This window comes from Tyto alba, unplaced genomic scaffold, assembly GCF_018691265.1.
Source record: "Tyto alba isolate M040663 unplaced genomic scaffold, T.alba_DEE_v4.0 Super-Scaffold_26, whole genome shotgun sequence".
NCBI lineage: Eukaryota > Metazoa > Chordata > Aves > Strigiformes > Tytonidae > Tyto > Tyto alba.
In genome coordinates, this window is record NW_024881300.1 from 20,044,362 (window position 1) to 20,071,645 (window position 27,284).

The 27,284-nt window shown below is 44.0% G+C and overlaps 1 protein-coding gene across 2 annotated transcripts; it reads left to right on the top strand.

The window, feature by feature from the left end:
* The first annotated feature begins 1,039 nt into the window (after positions 1 to 1,039).
* On the top strand, positions 1,040 to 26,415 carry LOC104368726 (hepatocyte nuclear factor 4-beta). Of its 2 annotated transcripts, none has more exons than XM_009976108.3 (10): positions 1,040 to 1,177; positions 7,784 to 7,955; positions 9,851 to 9,945; positions 17,726 to 17,832; positions 18,929 to 19,084; positions 19,634 to 19,721; positions 20,543 to 20,695; positions 22,453 to 22,689; positions 23,353 to 23,466; positions 24,505 to 26,415. In XM_009976108.3, the coding sequence occupies exons 1-10, from the start codon at positions 1,063 to 1,065 to the stop codon at positions 24,639 to 24,641; spliced, it is 1,374 nt and encodes a 457-aa protein (XP_009974410.1). In that variant the 5' UTR covers positions 1,040 to 1,062; the 3' UTR covers positions 24,642 to 26,415. The 2 variants fall into 2 exon arrangements, with proteins under 2 accessions (XP_009974410.1, XP_032846557.1); XM_032990666.2 differs by having other exon boundaries at positions 24,716 to 26,415.
* Positions 26,416 to 27,284: the final 869 nt, after the last annotated feature.

A 27,284-nucleotide genomic window follows, 5' to 3' on the forward strand; every position in this document is an offset into this window, starting at 1 on the left:
TCACATGGCTGTGTTTTATTTCCAGTCTTTTGCAGTACTGCTCAAGAGTCTTAACGAGGAAAGAACTTCTGTGCAAAATTCAGTAAATCAAAAAAAAACCCACAGTCCTGTGGGGAAAACCTGGAATTGTATTTCCATAATATGGGCCTTTCCCAGAAAAACCAGTCATGGGTCAGGGTGAAATGCAACACCACACATCTGCAAGGGATTCTGCCTGGTTTCTTCCAGCCTTTTCTATTTTCATCACTTGCCAACGCTTGAAACCTTCTGCTCTAACAACTCACAACCACAACCGAGCTCTGTCTCAGTGGGAGCTCTGGCACACTGGGGCTGTCTGGAGTCAGGAGGGGGAAGTGCAGGTGACTGGGATGGTGGGTGGTAGAAGTCACCTCCCCTCTGCCTATGGGGCAGGGTGAAACCATGCGGATGGCTGTAATGAAGCCTCATTTTTTTCCTCCCCATAGTAACTCAAGGTATGACCCGGCTGCAGTACTGTTGGCGCCTCGTGGCAATGCCTCAGGTTGTCTATGCCAACCTATCTTGACAGTCTTCAGCCAGTGGTGACACTGACTCGTGTCTTCACTGACTCATCTTCACCAGCTTCAAGTGACATCATTTAGTCTTTTCCCAAGGGCTGGTAGCTGAGCAAGGTGACATTGGCATGGGTATTATTTGACATGACCACTGCTTTGCCCTGGAAAAGCAGCGCATGTGCATCAACGCCTCTCCGCAGCCCTTTTCAAAATGTTTGCTCAGGAACAGCCATAAACCTGGCTGTATTGACCCGAAGATGCAATCCAAGTCGTTTGAGTCTAGGCCTTATCTACATCATATTATCAGGACCGACAGAGCACAGATGCACCCCGGGAAGGGAGGGGATTGCACGCGAAAGAGGGAACGGCTCCATACCTTCTCTCCTGGCCTGGGGAGGGGACTGCAGGCAGAGCTGGGTAATGATTTGTCATTGCAAGGGCTGGGGTGTCTCTCTTTGCAGAGGAAACCTTGGCCGTGATTGACAGCAGGGCTGTTTTTTGCTGCTTCCCTTGCTGTTGACAAGTAATAATGAAGCTTTGTCAGTCCATCATGGACATGGATATGCCAGATTATGTCGACTCCTTGGACTCCTCTTATACCATGCTGGAATTTGACAACCTGCGGGTGCTCCCAAATAACACCGGTGAGATTTCTGTTTGCTTCTACTACCTTTGTTACAGACCTTTGTTGTAAAGCTGAACACCTAGGAAAGGCAAGTAGGAGGTGTGGGGCAAAGGGTGAAAGGAATAATATTTAAGCAGGTGACCGGTCCACTTGTGTTGCATCTGCAGTTATGTTTGGGCTGAAATGGGACCCCTTCATGTGCCGGTCCTATTTTGAGTTGTTCTTTTCGTTGGCGGGCTGAGCGTCATGTCCTGAAGAGCCCACAAGGTATTGGAAATGCTGGTAGAGCTCTTCATGGCAAGCCATAGATTTGTCCCCCTGTATGACTTATGAGAGGGGTTAGTACCAATATTTCTTCCTTAAAATATGTGTTTCATTCCCGTATATGACTTAGGTTTATATTTAATCCCTGGAAAAAAATGCCGTCTCAAATGACATTTATCTGTTACTCAGACAATACACCATGTGTCCAATTTAATTTGTTCCTAAGTACTTAGATTGAGAAGCAATATCCAAATCATTACTTGCCTTATTTTTTTTTTTTTTTCTGGCTACCAAGATGGTCTAAAAGCCTTTACAGCACACAAAGAACTTGGCTGCGAGGCGTGAGTATTTATATTCAAAGACTTCCGCTTTGTTCACAGAAATAAAGCGTATTGCATGATATTTAGGTTTTGAGCAGGCAAAAGTACTCTGACCTAAAGCAAACACTATTCTGTGAAATTAACTGTTCACTGTGTGAAAAAATAAAGGACATTTTAGTCATGTAGCATGAAACCAATCATGTAACCGAATGAGATTCCAACATTAGCAATGCCTTTGGAGAGTTTTGGCAGCTTTACTTTTAATTTGTTAAGAAGCTTAGTGAAATTAAGATGGGATTTTCAGGGTCTCACATTTGCTCATTAGCTGTCTTATCAAGAGAAATCAGTTTCAGTAGGGCTATCATCTATGATATAAAATGATTAGACTTATTACTGTGGAATATGGAGGGACGTCAGGGAAGAAGTAAAGTTAAAAGGCCCAAAGAAATTTTACTTTGAAGTTAACTTCAAGAAAACATCTGTCTGCCCCCAAATTAAGGTTTTTCATTTTTAATTTTTTTTTGCCAGCTCCATGTAGACTGGATGTTATTTCTTATTCTTGCAGAAAGGTTTCCGTCTGCCATCCTACTCCAGAAAAGTTATTTAACACAGATATTTCTCTTTGTCACTTGCTGCTGAACAACGAGATGAGATATTTTTTACTTTCTGGAGTAAATTTCCTCAAAATTCAATATAATCTTGCAAATTAACTACCAAAACCTGTTTGGGGCTCTCTGTTGTTTCATGCAGTGGAACTGACAGGTTGAGTTTTTTCTGAAGTTTATCTAGATCAGTATTGTGTTATTTGTCCAATTGTTAATGAGTAACCGGTTCCCTCAGGAACTAGCTGTTTTGAAATTAGCTTGTTTGTCTTGGGTAAGTGTCCTCTTCTACAGTTTGTAAAAATAACTTCAAAAAAAAGACCTGAAAAGTCCAGGCATGGAAATACATTGCTAACCAACTGAGTTCAGTTCCCATAGATAACTCAAAATAACAGTTTACATAGGTACTCTGTAGTTTCAGAAATATTTTTAAAATTGTTAGAATAAAGACATAACCTCATTTTAGTTATTTTTAAAAATATACTAGATTGTTTTAAGCTTTATCTTTCCCATTGTGCAAGATTCAACAGTATTATTTCCCCTACTAAATCTAATGGCAGTTTTGCCCTCTACAAACATGAACAAGCAGAGGTGCAATATTTATTTTAATGGACTCAGGACAGTTTCTTTCATTCTGAGCAACTTTAAAAGTGAAAATTAGAGTATTTTCAAATAAGGTCATGATTTCTTGAAAACAACTGTCTCCTTCTTTGGAATATTTTTTCATCAAACTTTTGGGTTGATTAATGATGTGGAGCACTTCCGGTGCTAAGTTTCTGCTTCAGGAAGCTGCTATCATTTTGAGATTTTCCTAGATATATATATTTTGCATTTTCTACCTTTATGTAGTCCATAATTTGCCAAATAGTTTGAGACTAATTCAAAATAAAGAATAGAATCCATTATGGGAGTGGAGGAGGAGTATAAAAAATTGTCTGTCTTAAATATAAAGAATGGCAAAAAGAACTGTACAGAAATCAATGCTAATCCTGTCTTTTCTTTATAAAATATGTGTTGTAACTGCAGAAATTTCCCATTCGGTACAAACTTGTTTCCTTTACCTTGGCTGGCATTATAAGCCATATTCTCACTTCATTTTTATGTGTTGTTAATTCCCATTTCCTCGCGCTCTTGTCAGAGTTGTCATTTTGCTTAAAATATGAACCACTATTGAAATATTGCACTAATTCTTTAGTCAAGTGTTGGTGCACGCTTTCTCTAACAGTGGTGCTCCTTTTCCTGTCTCAGCACTCAGACACCACGCTGATCCTTGGGACTTTGGCAGAAGGTTGGCGAAACACCTTTCCCAGCTCCGCTGCAGTCTGACCCAATTCAAACCATGAAAAAGCCATCAGAGATATTCTGACAGTGCTTGACCTTCCCTCAAGCTGCACGTGAGCTTGTGAGGAGCTCTGGCCTTTCTGGCTGGCCTCTTTGTCATTGTTACTACAGGATTTGGGAACACTAAATCAAAGCTATGTTTTATATCTCAAAAACTCCCCCTCTATTTGCTAAAAGCTGATGTAGAAAGTTGCTGACCTGCACGTGGCCAGGGCTCTGGTGCTAGCCCCCATCTGGCCCAACATTTGTATGCACAGGTTTCGCAATGCTGGCTTTGGCCACCAACTTTGACTGCATGCACGTGCCCAAAACTTGCATTTATGACCTCTTTACATTCTAGCCCAGCACATGTACATTGGAGATTTGTTAGCTGCAAATTATGTTCATCAAGACTGCCTTGGATTTCTGGTTAAATAAAAGCAAAGGCCATTCTGGAATGTATTGTAAGATAATTCTCCTATACAGTGTGCATCTAGAAGAGATGTAGCCAGTAGCATAACTGAAAGGAAAAGCGACAAAGACCTCTGCAGTGGTTAGGTATCGTGCAGTGCCCCAGCTCTGAATGGAAGCTAGAAGTAATTCCTCATCAGCTTCCTCACTGAGACCATCCTCACTGTCATTTCTTATGACTTTAAAACTTGGCATCTTCATTTCTGCCCTGGTTAGGTAATGACTTGCATACAGAGACAGTAGGTAACAAAAAACTGTATGCATTTCAGTTGCGATCTTGGTTGACCCCAAAGCTGGTGAAGCCACTGGGATACTCTTATCAGCCTTAGGTAGGCTGTAATTCCCAATCTACATGATGTTTCTATATAACTCACAAAAATGGTTTAAACTTCAGATTTTTCTGCCAGTGAATATCTGGGACATAGCTAGTGAGGAGTCTGGCCACAACCATGGGTCTTCAACTCAGCCTGGGACCCACGTGAGGTCAGGATGAGTTATGGTCTCTTCTTGGGGAGTGTCATCACTTGCATCGCTCCTGGACAAATTTCAGAGACACTGTGACACGGCTTAGAAACTGTTCTGTTGTACACCACAGTGATGAGTGTCTATAACCAATACACGTCTCTGAGCATCTCTCTCCAGGGTGGCGAGAAGAGTTGAGAGATTGTCCCAGTTGTTGTGAGCCAGGTGGACTCTGACCAGATCCATCCTAGCAGCCCTCAAGCCCATCTCCGTGCGGTGCTGAGCTCCAGGTAGCAACCCCTCTAGAGAGGCACAAGATGTTAAATGAAGCTCTGAGCAGGTTATTGCCTTGTGTCAGGCAGGGCTGAAGTAAATGGTCTATACAGTTTCTGGCTGATTTCACAGGCAGGCGACTGTGCTGGCAGGGATCCTGGCTTTCCTCTGCCTTTCCTAGCAGTGATCAGTCCAGGAAAAACCCAGACATTCCCCAAATACTGGGTAGGTTTGAAAGCCACATCGAAACAGTCTTCTGATGCACGCGATAGCGGTTGTGCCTTTGCTGTTCTCTGAGCTAGTTCTCATTTGGAACTCATTATTAGTTGGTGACAGGATTTTGTAATTAAAATTTATCATCATAGTTATCATGTGCATACTGGCTTAGGGTTTTCCTTTTCTTTAAATTGTAAAGATTTCTGTTCACGTTCAACCAAGCTGAAAAGGACATGTTACTATCTAACAGAATCTGAATTTTAAGCTATGTATTTGTCCTAACATAGAGCCATCCAACTCAGTTGTATCCCAGGGGCTTGTCTGTGTTTTCATGGGTATAACTGAAGGCAAAATTTCGTTTCCTGACTTCCATGGATCCTCACATGCTCAGTGCTGATGGTTCTTTCTCCAGCAATACTTGGTTTAAGGCCAGATTATTACTTTCTTCCTTATATCAGCAAGCAGCTCCTCACATGTCCTACTCACAGAAGGGAAAAAAGACTTCTCTGGTGAGGAAATGCTTTCCAGCACCAGGAACATTTTGCAATCTGGACCCAGCTGAAGGATGACGGGTCCATTGGAGACCCAAACTGTATGATCTCAGTTTGATTCCTCTGAAGTCAGCAGAGAAAGCACGAGTTGAGCATTGATAAAATTGGCCTTCTTATCGTTATTTTTGTTGTGCAATTTTAAAAATGGAATGCAGCACACTTGGCGCATGTGTTTATGGTCATATGCTTCTTCAAAAAAAATAGTTGGGGCAACAGATGCACAAATGCTTAATAGTACAGCTACCCTTGAAGGCATATTCTAGTACAGCTCATTTATTACTGAGTTATGAAGCAAAATTAAATGAAGAATCAATGTAAAAAACCCTAAAAATCAATGTAAATTATCATTAAGCACCTCTGACACAGGCAATGTTCCCGAAGGACCCAAGTGCCACTTACTGACAAATGTCAGAGCTGGGAGAATCTTACAAGGATTTTGAGAACAGGTAAATCTCAATTCCTGTCTTTATGACCTAAGAATAATTTTGATGGTGTCATTCTTTCTTGTCATGTTGCTCCCATCTTGCTACAACATATTTATTCATCCATACTTCAGAAGGTAAAATACAGATCAAAAGGGTTTTTGAGGGGATGAAGGGAAATCTGACCTTTGCATTTCTGAAGTCTTAGCTAAAAATTCTTAGTCTTAGCTAAAAAACTTTCCAATTTTTGAAAAACTGTTTTGTTGGCTTTTTTTTTTTTTTTTTTCTGGGGGAGGCTTTTGATTTAATTTTATTTTAATTTTCATTGCGTAGCAAATATTTTCACTATAAATTTTTGATGTGTATTCATATACAAAAATAGCTTTCTCTCTCTGTATATATACATGTTGTGTGTGGATTACCCAAAACTATTTTTATGCATTATGCATTAGAAAAATTCTCTACACTGTCCAGATCAGATGCCAATTCCTCCCCTTTCAGTAATTTTCTCTAAGACTTGTCATTGCTCAATACAACGGCGGCTGAGCTTTTCTCATCACTGCCCATCTCTTCTGGGAGGCGGGATGTGTCTTGTCCCAGAGACTTTGCCGAGGTCACTGTAGCACAAGGTCAGCTCCCCTGGAGCAAGGAACAAGCTCCCAGAGGTGCGATAAATTCATAAAACTGTCCTGCAGTGAATGCCCAGGTCAGGACAGACTCTGCAAACATTCCTCCTCTCAGCAAGATGTAAACAGTGTCATCTGCGTATTCTCAAGTGTCTCCTTTTTTTTTCTTTCCTCCTTTTTTTTTTTTTTTTTTTTTTTTTTTTTCTCTTCCCCAAGATGTGCCTCAAATTAGGAGGATTAAGAGGGCAGCGAGTCTGGTGGTTAAGGCCAAGGGAGAAGTTTAAAGGGGAGTTTTCAGCAGTGTATACACAGGCCAGGCAGGGGCAGAGCTATTCCTGCCCCAAATGAGTGGGTGCAAACAGAGGACATGACAGAGGGCATTCATATGACCTAATTTTAGGTCCCTAATTTAGAAGGTCAATCTTCCTGCACCCCTCTGTCTTTCCAGTGGAAAGTAATGAGCTTCTTCAGAGGGAAATTCAGAGCAGGAACCAGACTTAGAAGAACTAAAGTGGCTCCTGTGGGAGCTGCTGTCTCTGCCTTCTGGCTGCAGAGAAGGTCTGAAGAGCAGCCTTTTATCTCCAACACCTCTGTCACGTGCATGCAGTAGTTCATCCTTCTTGACTCCTTTGCCTCTTCACTGCTTTCTACTTATTCAAGTTAACGATGTTTTCCACTGCCTTCTGTGGACACCAGCTTTGAGCCATGTTCTCCAGGTGTCTAGCTGGGGAGGTGGCTCCCCATCCCTCAAAAGCATGTATCTCACATCCAGGTAAGGATCCTCTGCATCTGTCAAGAAAAGTCGTGGTAATTATTTAACCCTCACGAGCATGTTGAGTTATGCAGCTTGAAATCTCTCTGTTCATTGAAGGAAAGGAAAACACCAATACCAGAAGCAAGGTAACTGAATTACTCTCAGTTGAGGTTGATCAGAGTATAAGCATCAATCTGGAGGTTTTACCAGCAACACAAATCACCTGTGCTCCCGTGTGGGGGGGCTGGGTCAGTGCTTGCTTTGCTTAAAAAAAGCAGCTTGCTGTCAGCTGATTCTAGTTTCCATCACAGAAGGTTCTAATGGTCCCTGTTCTCTGCCCACAGAGGCCATCGCAGCCGAATCGGCAAACACCAACCTGCTCGCCAACGGCCTCGGCTCGCTCTGCTCCATCTGCGGGGACCGGGCGACCGGCAAACACTACGGGGCATCCAGCTGCGACGGCTGCAAGGGCTTCTTCAGGAGGAGTGTCCGCAAGAACCATGTCTATTCCTGCAGGTACCTGCCCCTTCTGCAATAAATAAATAGAATTTACTGATGCTGTATATAATTTGGGGTACAGATTAGGTTGTACAACAGGGCCCCTATCCCTAATGCTGAATTACTACATCACAAATGATAACAGTAATAGTGCAGTTTAGCTTCTGTCTGGAAGACAGGGAGCTAAGGAGTAAGCTAAGTCCTATGTCTTCTTGCACCCTGACACCTTTTGTGACACTGAGCAACCCATTTCATGGGTTCACCATCACTGCTTTCCCCACGGTGTAAATCCAGGGAAACTTATAGGTCTGAGGTATGACTGTATAATACATAAATCAGCTTCTGGGTATGGAGTGACACCATAACCTTATCACAGCCCAACAAGGGAAAGCCAAAGTGACAAAGGACCAAAGCTCTAGAGATTTAATCTCAAATGCAGTGTCCCTTGATTTTCCTAGTAAGAAGTAATAAGCGTCCAAGAACCTTCTACCTCCAAAGCCTCCACCTCCCTGCCACTGTTTCCATTTTTGTTTTGAAAGCATTAAACTATGCACGCTGACATATCACTGATGATTTTACAATCATTCTGAGAACCTAGTGTAGACCGGTGATGATTTACATCCACTTTGGCACATAGGTATACATTTGAGATATTTTTTTTTACCAGGAGGAGGCTATAAATTATACAGCAGATATCTTGGTTGACCTTAGAAAAATGTGTTTATTTTAGCACAGGAGGAAAGGGAAAAAAAACTGAATACACTCAAGCCCTTCATCTCTAATTAAAACCTGGAAGTTTTCCTTCTGTTCCAGAGTTGTTTCCCCTTTAAGGGCATTCCAAATTTTTGCAACACAAGTCACCCTGTTTGTTCAAAATGCTCCTGGGGTCCTTATCACTCCAGGACACACAAGTCATAAAAGACACCAGGGTGACAGTAGTGTCCACCCACACCATGCCAATCCCAGGATCTCTGCAGGAGGAGGCAACAGCTACTACTGATTTCTTTGAAATTTCAGCTATCAGTCTCCTGGGAGCAGAGTTGTCACCCCTCCCCAGCAATCCATGAACCTCTGTGATATTTGGCATCTCAGGGAAGAGCCACATCATCGAAGCCAAGCAAATGGTAAATGCTCGCTTGTCTGCAAATCCTTATTTGGTGAGCCATGCTGTATTTAGCCCAGCTCGGAGCTCTGTTTATCGCAGACATGAATTCCTTGGAAAGTCTTCAGGCCTTTGTACCTTTGGCTTTTTACCAGTCTGGGAAAGTGCCTCAGCTTTTACAACATGAGGATGGTTGCAGAGCAACCCACACTGCCTCCTCTCTCCATGGCAGATACCTCTTCCATCGCTTGACCCACCATGGCAAGAGCTGCCAAGTCTGTGTGGGCCACCCCTTGCACAGCACATACGTTCCTAAACCCCCCTATTGATATGAATAGGAATTAGGAGACCGTGTGCCTCAAAACTAGGCTGAAGACACAAAAGAACTTGCGGTCCATAATGTAATTATTCTACATAAAGCAGGACAGTGTTAACAACTGGGATCAAACAAGTCCCAAAGCCAAATACCCAATAACTGTCTGAAAGTGGGAGATGGAGTTCCTACACTGCCAGGCACCGGCACAACTTGAGTCACAGTCGGGCTTTCACAGCCAAAACCATCAGAGTCCTCGCAGGGTGGGTGGTCTGAAATCACTGCGCTCCCAGCTGGCAGGAATGGCGGTGGGGAAGATGAGGAACTGGGCCAACCCAACGTTGATTCAATCCATTTCTTCCAAACTTTTGGCTCCTCTCTGGGATCAGGCAATGTGTAGCTCAGTGAGGTCTGGGACTGAGGTATTTGGGGCTGCTCAGGGTGAGTGGGTTGCAGATGCCAGGCTGGTTGCTCCATGTTTTATTCCCCATCTCCCAGGTTCAGCCGACAGTGTGTGATAGACAAAGACAAGAGGAACCAGTGCAGGTACTGCAGGCTGAAGAAGTGCTTCAGAGCTGGCATGAAGAAAGAAGGTAGGTGCAAAGAGACATTTCAAAACTGTCTGCTGCTGGCTCTACTTTCACTGCAGAACATGATGAAGAGTGGAAGCAGTGCTAGCTCGGGGAGATGATGCTCATGTGTTGCAGTAGAGAATTCATGTTGTCAAAGCTGAAAGCCCCATTTCTTATCCTACCAGATGGGAATTTCGATTATAGCCTTGTGACAGTGTTCACCCATCCTGGGAGGCTGGACTCTTTAGGATATTTTTACTCTGGGAAAGGGATAGCCTTGTTCAGGGTTTATTTAGCCTCTAATTGTTTCACAACAGAAATTTCTTTACTACATATCTGCTAGTGCGACTTCTAATCCCAGCTGTGACAGTCTCAGTGAGGACCTGCCATCCTCCTCCTCATAAATGCCAAGAACTGACTACTGCAGAGCTGCGTTTGGCGGTTGACTTGGCTGGTGCTCACATAGCTTGGTGCAAACCTTAGGGCAAAGTGTATCCTGAGCACGACCTCTCATGGTGCAAGAGAGGCTCCTCCATGGCATGGGGCACACAGGCAGTGCTCCCAGAGGCAAATGGCTCCTGTGTCTCCTGAGCTGGGATCTGTCAGAGCCAAACCCACCAGTAGTGATGTCCTGGTGGGCATAGCACAGCTCTAGAGCTACTGGTGGCACCAGTACTGAATGACCAAACCAATATTGGCTGATGCCTTTTGTTGCACTTCACGTTGGCTGTATTAAGAGGGAGGTGGAGCGTTGTAGAGCATTTAGGTGCCAGTGACCATCAGGAAGTGCCCTTCCAACACACTAAAGGAAATACTAAGTGTTACAGTGCCTAATGCTAAGCAAGAGAAAAACCACCTCTGTTCAGCTATGCCTGAATTCCCTACAGCCAGCTTCCCTGGGGATGTTTGGGACCTATCATAGCATTTCTGGTCTCTGATCATTCAGTGTTCGCATGGTGGGAGAGCATGGATGATACTATTTTACTTAGCCCCAGCTTTCTGGGTAGAAATTGTCTTTGTACACTGAGTACTTAGCGAAGTGGGGGCCCAACCCACAACAGATGGTAGATCCCCTGATGTGCAGGTAGTTGGGTGATGGTTTCAGCAGTCTTCACCCTTCATTTGTTCTGTTTTGCAACCCACCGACAGCTAAAGGGTGAGGGAGCTAAAAAAGAACTTGGCAGTTTTTTTCCATGCCACTGAGTTCAACGCCCCTTACCCAAAGGGTGAAATAATGGTCCCACTGAAACCAAAGGGAAATTTGTCACTGATTTCTGGTAATTCATAAGATTTCACTAGTGATGAAAAAATCTTTCCAACCTTCTGACCATATGTTTTCCTGGAGAACAAGGGTGTCCTGCAATTTGGCATAGGTCATGGATGTAGCAAAAATGTCTGCTGGTTTAATTTAGGAGAAATGGAGCAAATACAGCAGATAGAAAAAAAAAAAAAAAAGTAGTCCTCAAAGTCATAAAGACCAAACTGAAGCATATCTGGTCAGTTCTAGATGGGGATGGAGCCAGTTGCCGATGCAGCAAGCTCCCTAGCTTGGAAAACTGAAATCTGGTTATCAGCTCCATTCTTTGAGCTGAAGCATGAATTTTATTGGTTTTATGGTAAAAGTTGTAAAACCTTGGCTCATGCCTTCAATATTGATTGTAGCCTGGTGGAAGATGACTCATTTCAAGTTCCACATAGCCACATTCTTTGAAACTTTTTTATGAGTGCACAGTCAGGTTGTGTGCTCACAAACTGCTCATGTGTTTGGTAAGGAAAATTTTCAAGCACCTTGAGCAACGGCTTTGCAGAAATCAGCGTAGCTGACCAGAGCTATATCCAAAGCATGTGTGCAGGACTGTGAAAGAAATTTTCTTGCATAACTGTGTGCACAAAAAGAACACAGTTATTTGCTTTAGGGTGGTTCTAGATTAATATTAAACAGTATTGCGAAGCATTAGGGAAAAAGAGGAGCCATGTCTTGGGACAGAGCAGTATGAGGATGATACAAATGTTTGTGTACAATTTTTTGGTGGCATGCACCGATTCATGTTGGGAGACCACAGCTGTGACATCCACACACAATGTGTCCTGTTGTTCCAGCACTGGCACGCAAGGGTTTGACACCCTCTTTCTCTGGCACACTGCTTTTCAGCCAGCCCATATAATAGCAATCAGATTTTCCAGGGTGTGGTAATAGCATTGTTTATTCACAGTAGAGGGGAAGAAGCTGGGAACATCCATTTCCCAGCCTGTCTATGACAATACACCTGGGGTGGGGTTAGCAGGATTGTGTCACCCTTGCACACTCCCCACCGCCGGCACCCCACTGACCCACTGCTTGAAGGGTGTGTGTGCAGTATCAGAAAACCTGCTGTTCCCAACATGTTTTCATCCCAGCAAAACTAACTGATAAACTGGAATTTTGGTTACAGAGTGATATTTTTTCCAATCTTCCTCTGTTGTAAGATGTGACGTGATGCATTTAGATCTTTCTTTCCCTCTTTTTTCCCCTGTTGGAAACAACTCTAGTGAATAAGAGATTGAGAGGGGCTGTATTATCTGGCCTGGTAGAATGGAAATTTCTGCTTAAAGAAAAAGCCATATGATGCAAATAGTCGAGTTAGCTTTAAACTGTCTATAGGGGTAATGTTGGTTCAGGGCTGAGGGTCTCAACGTGACCTGGTCCTGGGAGCAACGCACAGTTGGGTAATAGGTTCGTTAGGGGTTTGGGGCAGTTGTACAGAAGTTGTTGAGAAAAAGATCAGTAGGGTCCTTTAGATTGTCTTGTTTGTACACTTTGAATTTGATCCTCCTTTTGGAAAGGACCAGGACTGTCCCACAGATGAGCCCTACACCTCCAGGCTTGTGCATTGAGATAGAATCCAGGTTCCATCGGTGCCAGCAAGAGCAAGAATGGGCCAAAACTTGAGTCTTGTGGAAAATCCAGTCTCTAGGTTTCCTGGAAATTAGCTCATTCAGAAACACTCCTAGCCCAGTTACATTCTTGGTATCAATAATTCAGTTTGATAACTACAAGTAAACAATCATTAAAGTTGGGATGAGGGGAGAGGAGAAAGTTTGCTTGAACGCAAAAACCTTCTTGTCTCCTGAAGCGCCACTATGCTCAGGATTTAAGATTTTTATAGGAGATTCACTCCTTTATTCTTGTTTTGTGATTAAGGCTGGGACTGTACCACAGGGTGGTCTGGGTGTTTCGGGGATATTCTGGCTATTTTCTCTGATTTTCTCTCTTTTCACAAGCGAAGGTTTGATTTCTATTGTTTCACACAATACTACTGGACAGGTTTTTGATCACTACGGCACCAGTGAATGAGGAGCACACCAGATACTTAAACACCCAAAGAAAACAGCAGAGACTATTTTTAGCATTTCCTGGGATCACGTTTAACCTTGAATAAATCAGCAGGGTATGATTTTTCAAGTGAGCCAGGTCATATACTCACATGGATTTGAGTGTCTGAAAACTTGGAAGCCTTTTGAAATGCCAGCTCTGCACTGTCAGGATTCAGCTTGCTGGTGAAAAAAAGAGGGGTTAATATTTAACCTCTCATCCCCTTTAAAGTAATTTATGAATGTACATGAACTCATTTGGTTTTACACAGGACTAAAAAGAGTTATTTTATCACTTACAGCCACAACTCAGTGGAGGGATTGGAGGTTATTTTTTATTTATTTTTGTTAAATTGGACAGCTTTATAAGACAGTTTTATTAGTGTTTCACAGGACCTCTGTCTTGTTTCATACCTTTTGTTTGCACATCTCTTCTGTCAGCTTATAGAAGGCTGAGACTGCAGTTTATTACAAAGATGGTTGGAAAAGTTAAAGGATATTCCCCACTTTGTGACAGTCACAAATCAGGCCAGAAGCCCATGAAATGATTAAATGTGTGTGTACCATTGGGATTTATTTGCAAACAAAGTATACCACACCTACCAAATAAGGTATCCTGGTGAAAAAAAAATTATTTGTGCATATAATCAGACAGCAGAAGGGATAAATTTATTGGTAGGGAGAGGAGCACTGAGAGCACTGGTGAGTGCCGGCACCGTGCTGGGGCACTTGCACCTCCCTCCTCCTGCTGTCTCTTTATACTGTTTAGTAATACATTTCCAACTCCACTGGCATCAAATGAGGATGTTTTTAGAGGAATTATAATAGAAATGGTAACTCCCATGTAGGCAGGGCTTTAACCTCTGCAGTTACCATGGAAAGTTACTGGTTTGCTGCTGTCCCCTTCCAATCAATGCCTGTGCCTGTATTTATTGGCCTCCCCAGAGGTTCCTCATCACCGGCTCTGTACCTATGTGGCAAGGCAGCAAGGACAAAATGTTTGGGAAACACGGGTTTGTTGCAATCCCACAAACAGACGGCTGTTTGCTCAAGAGCTGCTGTGCATGCTCCGCAGCCTGCCCGGCTGCCGGCATCTGTAATGCGCTCGTGGCAAAAGGGCCCCGGCTTGCTCTGAATAACAAAACCCTCCTGACGGCTCCTCCACGTCACATGGAGAATATGTTTGTTTTCCTGTCCGCTTCCCACAGTCAGGACATGCCGTAGCCGTGGACAATTCCCCAGAGGGACACAGAGGCACCATCTTCCCTCTCTCCCCTTCATCCCCGGGAAAGCCTGGGTCAGGGCCACACTGTCCCCAGCCGGCAGCATCGTGGGGGCCTGTCCCCACTGCTGTCCCCTCGTGCGGGGCTGCCATGGCCCTTCCCAGTGCTTACTGGTCTTGGGAACTGGAGCACTGGGCGGAGGCCAGGAATAGAAGGGAAAAAAATGGGCGAGCAAAGCTTTTGCCAGGCATATACTAGAAATAGCAGTCCCTGGGAGACGGTGGGATCCAGCGCTGGGATTTTAGTCCTTTCTGCAAGTTTGTTGAGTTTTATTGACTGCAAAGCCAAGATCACATCCGAACCCGAGCACCCTCAGCGCCATCACAACCCCTGAGCACTCCCGATGCTTCACCATGAGTGACCCATCCCTTCCCTTTTACAAGCACAATAAATATAGCAATATAATTACCACACAGTAATAGATTAATTTTGTGGCAGGTAAAACATTAACTCCCTTTTGTATCTAATTCCACCACATCTTGGGTACTTTCAGCGATAACACCCACATCACCTTGAGAAAGTTGATCTGTACTGTCCACTTATACTTGAAGATTGAATTTATCAGAGCATGAGGAAAGCACTGAAATACGTGCCATAAAAGGACCCGGGAGAAAAACAGGCTGAGGCTTCTTAAAGGAATCTGTCACTGGGAGCTAGGACCAGGTCTGCCTGGGTTTGTAGGGCTTACTTGAAATAAGATGTGTTTGAAAGGCAAAATTTGTACCTTTTTTTTTTTAAGTGGGCTAAAGGAGCCCCATCACCCCGGAGAGCTATGTGGGGGAGCGTTTGATATGAAACCAGGCATAGAAAGTTGGGTGGGGATTTTCCAAGGATGTCAGCGATGACATGGATTTGGGTGGGCTTGTTTCTACTCAATGATGGATGGTGCTGCTTGTCTTTCTGGTGTACCAAAGAAAGCTGTGAAGGGTTAATCTATTCTGAAGATTAATCATAGATTATGGTTCCTATAACCACCTTCACCTTCGGACTAGTGGGGATCCCTGGCTGAACAGCCTATTCCACCACCTCCCTCGCACATAGGATAACGCACGCTGTTGCTTAAGGTAGATTAGCAGAGACTGCTGAGGGCTGTAGTAGTTTTTTCTCTCTAAATTGTTGTCTAATTGCCTCTATGTAGCATCCATAGCCTGGAAAAGTTCCAGTAATATATAAGTGTGTTGCATCTTTTACAAAGCGATGTACCCATCCAGCCCCTTGCAGCCATTCAGGAAAAGTTGGTTCCAAGCTACCAAATGGCTTTGGTGGCTGGACCCCAGCAGACCCCCCCAGCACACCCAGCTCAGCAGCAAGCAGGTCCCAACTGACAGCAAAACTGAGACCCAAACCCAGGAAAATAAATACTGTGTTCCTGCAGGTAGCTGGAGATATTGATTTCTGTCACTGTTGCTTGTTTTCTGCCCTTTCACTTTGTTGGCCTCTCATCAGAGGCCAGTTAGGAAAACAGATCAGTGGTTGGACCTGAGCTGACAAAACCCCCACTTTCCCACTTTGTGTGCAAAACGGTGCCCATGTCTCCTTCTTTGCATGGGTTCAGAGAAATGTGCCCCGTGCAAAGAGTGATGCTTGCTCTAAAGCAAGGCCCAACAGCAAGGCAAGGTCTGGAAAGAGTGATGGTGAAGTTATTTTGCTAACGCTGCAAAAAAAATCATTGCTGGAAAAAACCTCCTCCAGTGGACACTTTTGAGACAAAACCGCAATATTTCACATCCAAGGGGTTAAAGCACAGAGTGAGTTGTGCTTTGACAGCTATGTCTGAGTCATTCCCCCTAAATAAAACAAAAGGAGCCTGGAATTGCTGTATGAAGGAGGAGGGATGTGTTGCACTATCACCACATGCTAAATCTTCCTGCTCCCTCTGCTTTAAGGACCTGACAATTGTCTTTCTGAGCTGTACATAGCCAAGATGTAGGAGTTGTCAGGAAAATGCTGAGTCTGCATTCAGGCTCCTTCCTCCAGCCCCATGTGAGCTTGTTTGCTGCTGGATGGAGGCAATAGGACTTGTGGGAGAAACTAACACTGAAAACAACATTGGGCTAAGTCTAAATTCTTTCTTTTTTTTTTTTTTTTCTCTGCTGTTGTTTCACTTGATGGCTGCAGTGGAGGCGAGTTAGTTCTTGGAGCCTGTGTTGCAAAAATAAGCTGCCAAAGTGCAATAAATCCTGTATGTTTAACATGCAGGGTTGACAGAACATGGGGCTAGATGCAGCTTATGCTTCAGGGAAGAGGGTGGTTTAAAAGGTGGAATAGACCTCAAAAAAATCTGCATTTTTTTTCAAATCTACCATGTCATGGCCATACCTTTCTGTTTTCAAAAATCCCAGGGCTAATTTTCACTCTGCTGTGGTCCCTACAGCGTGTCCAAGGTGCGTCATATCACTGTTATTAACGGTTCAGGACACTCTGAGCTGATTTGCAGCAGCGGTTTGCACAGGGTGCCAGCAGAGCTGGAGACAAACCCTGGCTTGGTTTGTTCCACCAGCTGTGTGCCGGCATTGCCATCAGGCTGAGGGAACGGTTTTAAGGGGGAATCAATGAATTTAGGCTTTCAGTCTTCGGAGATTTCTTGATGAGGTCAATCTTTCTGCTCCCCACGAGTGGTGGAGATGGCCCCTGGGGGGCCACCACCTGCGATGTCTCAGGAGCAGGGCACACTTCAAGGCTGCCTTGAGGTGGGATCAGGGGATGATTTTTCCAGTTCTGCCGTAAGACAAGACTCAGTCTCAAGAACATCCTGCGGTACTGGGAGCTCAGGAGAGAAATCCTTAGTGCAGACACGGCAAAAAGGGTATCGGAGGCCAGGACTCCAGCAGTCAGGGTGCATTTCCAAGTGAAAAGGGTTGACATCAAATCCCCAAACTCCCCCTGAGATGCATCAAACGCAGTGGGACCAACTAATGTCCCACAGGGGTTGCTCCAACCGCCAAAGGTCCTTATCTCCTTATGTTACTCCTGTGTTTGGCCTTTTCCCTCTCTGGTGGCCTTCTCCCCTCCCCTGGGGTCTGTTTAATCTTATTCCAGCATCCAACAAGAGTAGAAGGTCTTGCAGGCACTAAAGGCCCCTCCACTTCTGTTTGGGGATCACGAGTAAGGCGTCGGTGGTGTGAGAGGCTCCTTGCTAACACAGCCAGTGCTCGCTCTCATTTCAGCCGTGCAGAACGAGCGCGACAGGATCAGCATCCGCAGGAGCAGCTACGAGGACAACGGCTCCCTCTCCATCCACGTGCTCACTCAGGCCGAGGCCATGGCCCAGCAGGTACGAAATGCAGGGACAGCCCTCCAGATGAGTGCAAAGCCTCCAGCTATTCCATATGGGGTTATGAATTCACTAAGCTAACCAGGGCTGGATCTTTTTCTGCCCTTGGATGGCTCTTGCACAAAGCCACAGGGAAGAAAATGTATTAGAGATACCCAAAAGCATTCAGTAAAAACCCTTGGTGCTTTATCAAGACAACATGTCCTGCAAGGAGCAGATGTAGCCTTTGGCATGTGAGATGCAAAGCTGAAATTCCAAGGGCTGAGGGATGTTACAGACCCCAGGTCGCCCCCGCCCCCAGCCTCAATTGTTGCTGCACCCCTAAAAACTCATTTCATTCCATGCAGAAGTTTATCCCTCCTTGCTGCACAATCCGTCCTGCTCAGAACATAATGTTCCAGTCATGGTTGATTACATCTTTTCTTGTAACTTCTTTACCAGGGCACCAATTTTAGGGGAGAAAAATAAAGCTAATAAAATTGCTGGGCTTTAACTAACACTGATTGCTTTCTTATTTCATGTTCCACAATGAATTTCACCCTGCGCGTCCTTTAAACTCTTATGCAAATATCCTTTCTCCACTGAAATATACGGTCCAGATGTTGCATATTACATGCAGCAATGCGTCCACTTCCTTTTCAAAAATTATGTTTTAACCCTCTCCCCCCATGCAGCTCTTTAGAGATTGAAATGGGTGTTTTGTGTCCCAGACAGCAACCTGGGGGAGAAAGGCTGGATGCATTTGTCTGGCTTAAGTGAGCAGCTGAGACCCAGTGCTGCTGGCTACTGCTAGGAACGGGAATATTAATCAGATTTTTGTCCTGAGCCAGCCTGGAGAGTAGGGAAGGAGTTGGAGGAGGGAGGGGTGTCTGTTGGGACCGAGCACCACCTCGTGGAGGCTTCACCATGGCTGTACGTTGGACTGTACACACCGCTGAGCAAATAAATGTGCAACCACAGCAGCAAACGTCTCATCGGTGACCTGGTGAGGGTAATGTCTGCGAAGGCTCCCCAAGTTATCAATGAACTGTTGTTATCAAGGGTGGCAAAACAGCACAGATCTGGTCCCAATGCAGCTGGATTGTTTCTCTTTCAGTATTCATCGCTGAGCCCAGTGCACAGCACGGACATTGCTATGAAGAAGGTTGCAACCATCAACGATGTGTGTGAATCCATGAAACAGCAGCTTCTGGTGCTGGTTGAATGGGCCAAATACATTCCGGCTTTTTGTGAGCTTCCACTTGACGACCAGGTAAAATGCAAATGCCTCTTCCCCGCAAACCCACCGCTTTCGATAGGAATCCCCAGCCATACCTTTCAGCTGGAGAAGCTGACATTAACATATAGATCACCCAATGCAGAGCAATGAACTAGCAGGAGAGAAAGAATAATAAAGGACAAGTGATCACTTAAAAATAAGTTGAGTAACAGAACTCCCTCTGAATATAGTAGAGTTGGTCACTCCAGTCTGCACAGTATCCAAACAAAAAATTCTGGGTTTCCCTTTATTGGTGCCTGATAGTTGAATATAAAATCTGTTTGTTTTTTAAGAACTCGAATTACTCAAGTCACTCTTTGCTCTTTCAGTTAAAAATAATTTTTTTATTTAGTTTGCCATAAATGTAGCACTTCTGAAAAGTGAAATATACCAATAATTTCTAGTTCTTTATAGTACTTTATCTGTAGATCTGACATATCTATGCAAACACCAAATTTAGCTTAATCTAAACAGCAACAGCTCACCTTCCCGTTCTCTATTTTTCAAATGTAGTATTATTTCTTTCTTCTGTGCCATCTCCAGGTTGCCTTGCTCAGGGCCCACGCAGGGGAACACCTGCTCCTCGGGGTAGCCAAGCGGTCCATACCATACACTGATTTTCTGCTATTAGGTAAAGTAGTGAAATACACTCTTGCTTTTATAATTCACATATCCGAGTCACTGCCAAGTATCCTGCCTGCCTGAAATCTTCTCTGCACTCCTGGGCATGGTCTGCACATCTGGCTTGAGACTAAATGCTTGAGAAGGGCTCTGGAGAGCCATAAAAAGGAGCGAGCAAGTTCGCTGGGACTTTTACAATTATTCCCTTACTGCTTTGAAATTGTGGATAAGAAACCCCACAATATTTAAATGGCATCTCAAACTGTGTTGCCTTGTTTTTGTAACTAAAATTTCCAGCAAGCAATTAAATATTTGTATATCGGTGCTTAAAAACTTATCAGAAAGATCTATTAAAATTTATAGTGCACACAGGTATTTCCTTTTAATGTAGCTCTCTGCCACCAAAAACACAGGTAAGATTATTCTTGGAAAAATGTGAATACTGACCTTGAAAGTCACACATTAAGGAAAAGAAGGAGGGAGAACTATTTTTTTTTTTTTTTAAAAAAAACCACACTAAAAATACAGATGCAACACCAATTGCAAAGACATACCAGGTATAACAGAGGGTATACCAGAGCAGAATGTGGAGCAGGCTTTGCGTACAGTGTGGGTGCACCGACATGTGCAAATGAGATAATTAAGGACCGAAGAATGAGATCCATGGTTTGCTTCTCAACCGTGACTCTGAATATGAAGCTGCACACTAGAAATCTGCTGCACGTGGGCGCTGGGACTATCTGACAACATGCCTTGGGGTAACTTCTGGATGCGGCCGTCTCTGCAGAGCTAGAGTGAAAATCTGACAGCAAATTTCTCTTGTCTTCCCAGGGAATGACTTCATCATCCCAATGCACTGCCCAGAACTGGAAATCGCTCGTGTGGCCACCAGAATCTTGGACGAGTTGGTGAAGCCCTTGCGAGACATCCAGATAGATGACAATGAATATGCTTGCCTTAAAGCCATCATCTTCTTTGATCCAGGTAAGCTTCCTTCCTGATTACCAAGCATGGGGCTTGAAAAGATGTTGAGGGCTCTCCAATAACCAGGAAAACCCCTTGGCAGCAGCTCTGCATTTCACTCTGCCTCTGCTGTAATGAGCAATACCTAGTAGTGCAGCAAGGACATGTTAGAAGTGACCTATTTCTGAACATTTCACTAGTTAGAAAGTAGTAACTCCAGCCAGACCGATGCGCAAGACTCTGCAGAACTTAGAGGAGTTTTGCTGCTTCTGTAGCTTGGCTTCAGAAAAGTCCATCAGACTGAAATGAAGGAGATGACTATTACGGACATATATGCCTATATTGAATTATGCATAAGCGAAGTGAGTCAACTGAGCAGCAGTGTGGGGCAGCCATCAGAATTCAGAAAGCAGCATTAAAAGCCACAGAGAGCTGGACTGTTCAGAATACCCAGAAATATCAAGGATGTCTGTTAATGGATCTTGCTGGCAGCCTGGATGACTGAGGGCAGGGCTGTTCTGCACAGGATGGAGAACAGGGAAACACACAGAGGCAAACAAAAGCTTGTTTTGAACCTTTGCTGTATTTTCATTCCACAAACACAGGGGGTTCTGTCTCAGCCCAGGTTTCCCACAAACGCGCCTGTTTCTATATGCCTGCAGCACACACACAACCTCCTCTTGGTACAACACCCGTGTCCCTTTAGTGTGTATTGCCCTGCAGTTTGGAGAAGAGATGGGGGAACCAATCCCAAGTGCAGAACAATGCCCTTTTGTCTTTGGCATCTATTAGCATGCAGAAATTAGAGTATCTTTCATTAGTTCTTTTTTGCTGTGTTCACTGATTTGAAATCAAGATACAGGAGTTTTACAAACGTCATCAACTGTGGCTCGCCAGAGAGCCTGCTGTAAACCTGACTAAGGGTGGTATTATCAAATTGAGTTTGACAAATTATCTTCTCGGCTGATCAGTATCTCAGTGAAGCTTTAGCTCATTGCGACAGTGAGGCGCTGTGATTTCATCTAAAATGAAAAAGTGCAAAGCTCTACAGAAGTGGATGTTCATGCTGACAACTAGGCATGTCCATAGGCATAATTTGTTAACCTCTTTATCTAATCTCTTGGCATGGCGAGCCCTAAAAGGTGGTGCCTGTGGATTCTTTGTAGACAGTGAAGGAAATGGTCCAGCGAGCCAGAAATCTCAGTTTTAGATAGCAGGAGAGGTGGGAATGGCAAGCTGTAAATCCTAGCATCTCACCCTACCCAGAGTGCACATTTACTTGCTTAGGCAAAACTGGACCAGTGGTCCATGAAAAACATATCGACCACAGGTCAAAGACAGGAAATCAAGACAAGCATCTGATGCTGCAGCGAGTGTAATTGCAACTTATAGGAACTAAATCTGCCTTGGATTTAGTGGCAGTAGTTGGGACTCAAAGTTTTCAGGGGAAAATTACAGGCTGTTTCCTTCAAAGGACAAATATGGTTCAACTTCTAAATCCTTCCTCTTCACTAACAGCAGTAACCAGACATATCTATCTGAAGCAAGATCTTATTTTCCTACTGTTTCCTCTCAAATTCCCCTCAAATTACTGTTTCCTTATTCCACGTGAGATGGGAAATAATGGCAGCCCAGTGTTTATCTGCCAGATAAACTTGACAGATAATTGTCAGAGGATCACTGGCACCTCACCCTTTTCCTTCCACAGACCCTGACTGACAGGGTAACACTCTTTGGTTACGCAGGCCAGGAATTAAATTCATTTTTTCCCCTCCCAGACTGCAAAGGCCTGAGTGAGCCTGGGAAGGTGAAGAACATGCGCTTCCAGGTCCAAGTCAACCTAGAAGACTACATCAATGACCGCCAGTACGACTCCCGAGGGCGGTTCAGTGACATCCTCCTCCTGCTGCCCCCACTGCAGAGCATCACCTGGCAGATGATAGAGCAAGTCCAGTTTGTGAAGCTCTTCGGTGTGGCCAGGATCGACAGCTTGCTGCAGGAGATGCTGCTGGGAGGTATGAACCCTGCTGAGAAAGGACAGCAACGTTTTTTTTTTTTTATTTCAGAGCCATTCCAGGGCTTCATGGCTGGGTTTGTGTCCTTCTCTGCAGGATGCATGGTAGGGAGAATTTGATCTTGGGGGAGGGAAGTGAAGACTTGGGTTGAATTGTAGCTTGAACATGGGTCCTCTACACTCCTGTCCAATCCCCAAGCCCTTTCTTTCCAACCTGTCTCTGAAAATCTGACCCAGGATCAGTTTTATAGAAATGGGTATACTCTGTGGTGCTCCACACCAGTGGGGCACGACTTTTAGGCAACCTACCAAAGTGAGGTAGTTTGCAAGAAGACAACACATTTTTTTTTATTATCAATATGCAAAAATTACAGCTATATGGGAAACCCTGATAAGAACAGTAATTGGGACACAGACAGACAGATGAACTGTGCAGTTGGATATTAGCTGAAACCCCAGCCAGCCTGGAAGGTTGTCCCTAGACAGTGAGAAGGCCAAGAGCTAAGAGGACAGCTGGAGCAGAAAGGAAGCAAAGACGAGCCCGGACATTAACCCCCACCCACAGAGGTCTTCCGCATTCTCGGAAAAAAATAAATTTGGCCCAGAGCAACTGGCTTCTCAGGAACTATGCAAAGAATGATGTCTTTTCCCACTTCCACTGCAGGAACCACCATTGATCTCCAGTACCAGTCAGGACCTCCCAACCTCAACCTGGAACCGCTGCCAGGACATGTCCTCCCAGGCAACATGAGCTCTGTGATTCACACTGCTCCAGACCGTACGTGTCCATTTTTACACTATTAGTGTCAGCATAATGAAGGGACTGGATAGGAGAAGTGGTTAGGAAAAAGACCTTTAAATTTATTTATATGTTTCAGCATTGCAATTGACCCAGAGTTCTCAGCCCCGCCTGCTGACTTCCTTTACTATGCAGTCTGGAAGCATGCTTCCAAAGAGAAGCTGGGATTTTTGTGTAATAGCATGATCCAGGGGGATTTTGAGATGTTACTAAACATTACAAAAATTTAAAAAAGGAAATCAAGATTGGTGACAGTGTGTTTCTGTGAACACAGGCAGTGCTGGGACATACCACAAAGCAGTACACACAGTTATTAGTGGCAAGAGTTTCCCTACATAAAGCATCTTGGTTGCTGTCAACCAGAACACGATATGACCTGACTACAAGACCGTCTTCAACCACTCTGGGCACTGCTGCTAGGCAATGGCTAGTTGTTAAGGCATTTATCCACTGTAGCAGCAAATGGACCATGCTATTAAACAGAAAAGCAGAACATGAGTTGCAATTTAACAGCCACTGCCATGTAATCACGATGTCTTGCACACATGGCCTCCTTCTGTCAGTTATGATCGTCTACCTCTTGGAGCATATTTTGCTATTCCTCAGCCATATAACTGTTGGCATCATGTATTTTAGCTTTCTTTTTTAGTTTTTTTTTTAAGCCGCCTTCCAGCAAGGGAGATTAGAGAGATGCTATGTTCTGTAAATGAAGTATTGTAGCCAGCAGGTTGAGCTCTCCTCTGATGATAAGAAGGATTGAAAAGCACTTGAGGGCATTTCCCATATGCAAAATACTGAGAAGAGTTGGTCTGTGCCTACCAGTCCACCCTGTGCCTCCTCACAAGCAGGAAGGAAGAATATGCCTGAACATGACTGAGTTTGGGATGGATCCCCCTGTCCCAACCCCCAAAGCTCCTGCTCCTTGGTTCATAGGATGGCTTACTGATTTTATTTGGGCACTGCTCCCCTGAACAGTGTCCAAGTCCATTTTAATTCTGTTTCTTTTCTCTCCCACAGCATCTCCTGAAACATCCCTTCCATCTCCTTCTACAAGCACAGGCAGTGAAGACTATAAACTAGGCTCTAGTGCAGGACCCACCGCCGTAGCGCAGCTCTTGCCTCAGACAGTGATACCCAAGCAGGAGATTTTATAGGGAGAGGTGGAAGGAGAAGCTGGGAGCAATGTGAAAACCGTGCTGAAAGTGAAACGGGCCCTTTCTCTTTGCAGAGGCAAAGCACAGCAACCCCCTGCCTGTAGCCGGATCCGTCGGTCACACCCTTCCCCGTCCGTGAGTCGAGCGCCAGGTACCAGATTGCAGCAGGAGCCTCCCCGCGGGTCTTCCCACCACCGTCACCCTCATTTCACAAGTGACTGGAGTTAATGCTCTTTTCAGTAGGACCAAGACCAAAAGCTCTTTGGAGCCGGCCTTCTGATTGCATTTGTTATCACCTCGCTTGGTGTGATCACAACCCTTGTAAAGCCTTTGGCGGCTATCTTCATAAAACCGAACGCCTCGTGCAGTTCCTGGTAATCGTTAATGAGTACTGTGTGTCTTGAATTGTCAGTATGAAAAGGTCTATTCCCATTAAAATTTAATTACACTCCCATTTCTCCTGCTACATGTTAAGCTTTTAGGAAGAATATTTTCATAACCCTTAGCAGGCCAAGCTTTCTTATTTCACACAGACATGCCTTGTTCCACAAAGACCAGCTAACATTTAATGCTGGTCAGTTATTATTTGCAACCGGGAATGCCAACATTTTCTCATTTTCCGTAATTTCTGGTATAGCTAGAGATCAGTTGTGAGTCATTTGATGCCTCCTCTACTCTGTGTGCACATCTCATGCAGCTCCAAGACGGCAGCAAGGAGCTTTGCATCAGACCACAGCCGGCGGGTCTGGTAAAACCCACAACTGGCAGGAAGCTCAAGAAGCTGTTGACTTACCAAATCACTGTTTTGTATCTTCTGCAAACTTTTACAGCAAACATATTTAGAAGTAGTAACAGTCATAACAAAAATGCCAAAGAAATAAACCTTTTTGCAGTCCACAGATACGATTTTGCTGTAGTTTTACCTGTCTTTGAAATGTCTGCAACCTAAACTTCAAAGTTCTGAATTAGCCAAAAAAGGAAGAGGCAGGTGTCCTATGAGCCATATACGATAAAAAAATGTTTGTATTCAAAACAAGGTGCTTCTGCACTTAATCAGCAGAAGGTGACCAATTATTAACCGTGTTACAAGTACTTAAAATATGCCCACTAGGTGACTATATAACCTTTAAGATTCCTAAAGCACCGTTATTGTTTCACAGTGTTTCTTTGAAGGGATTGGACTTTATTAGAAAGCAGATTGCCAGACTTCTGCAAAACTTACGCTTACCTGTAAAGAAGTGCAGTGATCTCTGCAGACCGCTCTGGAGGGGTTGGGAGCAGTCGTACTGGGCACGACAGAGAATTCCTAGTTCTGCCAGGCTGCACAGATCCATTAACCCACGTGCATCCCCCTCCACGGCCCAAAGGAGGTGGTGCTGCCCGGCTGGGGCTTGGCGAAGCTTTTCTCCCTGATGCTTGTGAAGCACCTTGAGATCCTCAGAGGGAGGACGCTGTGGCAATGCAATCTAAATGACTGAAAGAGGAGTTGGGGAGAGTATCCGAATTTTCATCAAAAGAGTTATACTTTGTATTTCGTTGCTTAGGGAGATATTTCAGAGTTGCCATTCTACAGCACAAGAGCGATCTGAAAACCATTGAAGACTGGGTTGAATTTCACCTAGGATCACAATGTTTTATTTTTCTACTGTCTATGATGAATTTGATCTGACATTATATGCTGATAACTTTGATTTGAAACAGCTATATCGGGAAACCAGGTTCCACTGCAAGCATTCCTGCTGCATGACATGCAACTGTACTTGGCTAACATTGCTTCCAGTTCCTCCATCATGTAGATTACATTACTTTTCTAGAAATTAAATGTACATTTATATTCATTAATGGTAAGAAAATATATCTATGGGGAAAATAAATTCCATATTCTCATATTTCGTATGGACATTTTGCCTTTTTTCTTTAATTCAAAACCAAGTTTTCAAGTTTCTCTACTGATTTCTCCAATGCAAATACCCTAGAGATTTTCACCTTAGGTATTTATTTTTCATATAAAATAATCACCTATGGCCGCAGAGCCCAGCTTTCACTTGAGACTGATGTAATTAACAATCCAAGATATTATCTGATAGAAGAAAATAAAATTGCCCGGGAACAGAACAGTGTTCAGCCAGTCTGGTGAAGGTTTACGTCAAGAATAATTTACTGTCTTACAAGGAGCCAGAATAGATTCATGGCAAAAATCTCTTTCTGGCTTCTCTATGTCAAACCCCACTCTAAATTAAGCCAATAATCTTATGCAAACATACCATGGAAGTGACTATTTTCTTACATTTCTGCTTTATTGGAATCAGGATTTTGTTAACAACAGCAGTTGACAGACATCATTTAAAAATATTTTAGCTGTCTGGCAAGATGCTAGCTGCTTTGTCAGGACAACACAAATAGTGCATCTCAGGTAATAAAGTCTTAACTATTTCTCTGTAAGTTATCCATTTCCTTACCAATTTTAACATTTAGATTTATTAACACTGAATCTGGGTCTTATATTAACTTTATCCTGTACTACATTATTAAGAGAAATTGCAGAAATATTTTGGGAGGTGCAAAGTTGCACTTGTTATTAAGAAACTAAAACTGTGATTGCTTTGATACATGATGGATATTTTCCAGAGCTCTCTTTAGGTA

Coding starts and splice junctions, on each gene's coding strand:
- LOC104368726 (XM_009976108.3), top strand. CDS start 1,063: ATGAAGCTTTGTCAGTCCATCATGGACATGGATATGCCAGATTATGTC. Junction 9,946..17,725: donor AGCTGGCATGAAGAAAGAAG/GTAGGTGCAAAG, acceptor CTCTCATTTCAG/CCGTGCAGAACGAGCGCGAC. Junction 17,833..18,928: donor CCGAGGCCATGGCCCAGCAG/GTACGAAATGCA, acceptor TTTCTCTTTCAG/TATTCATCGCTGAGCCCAGT.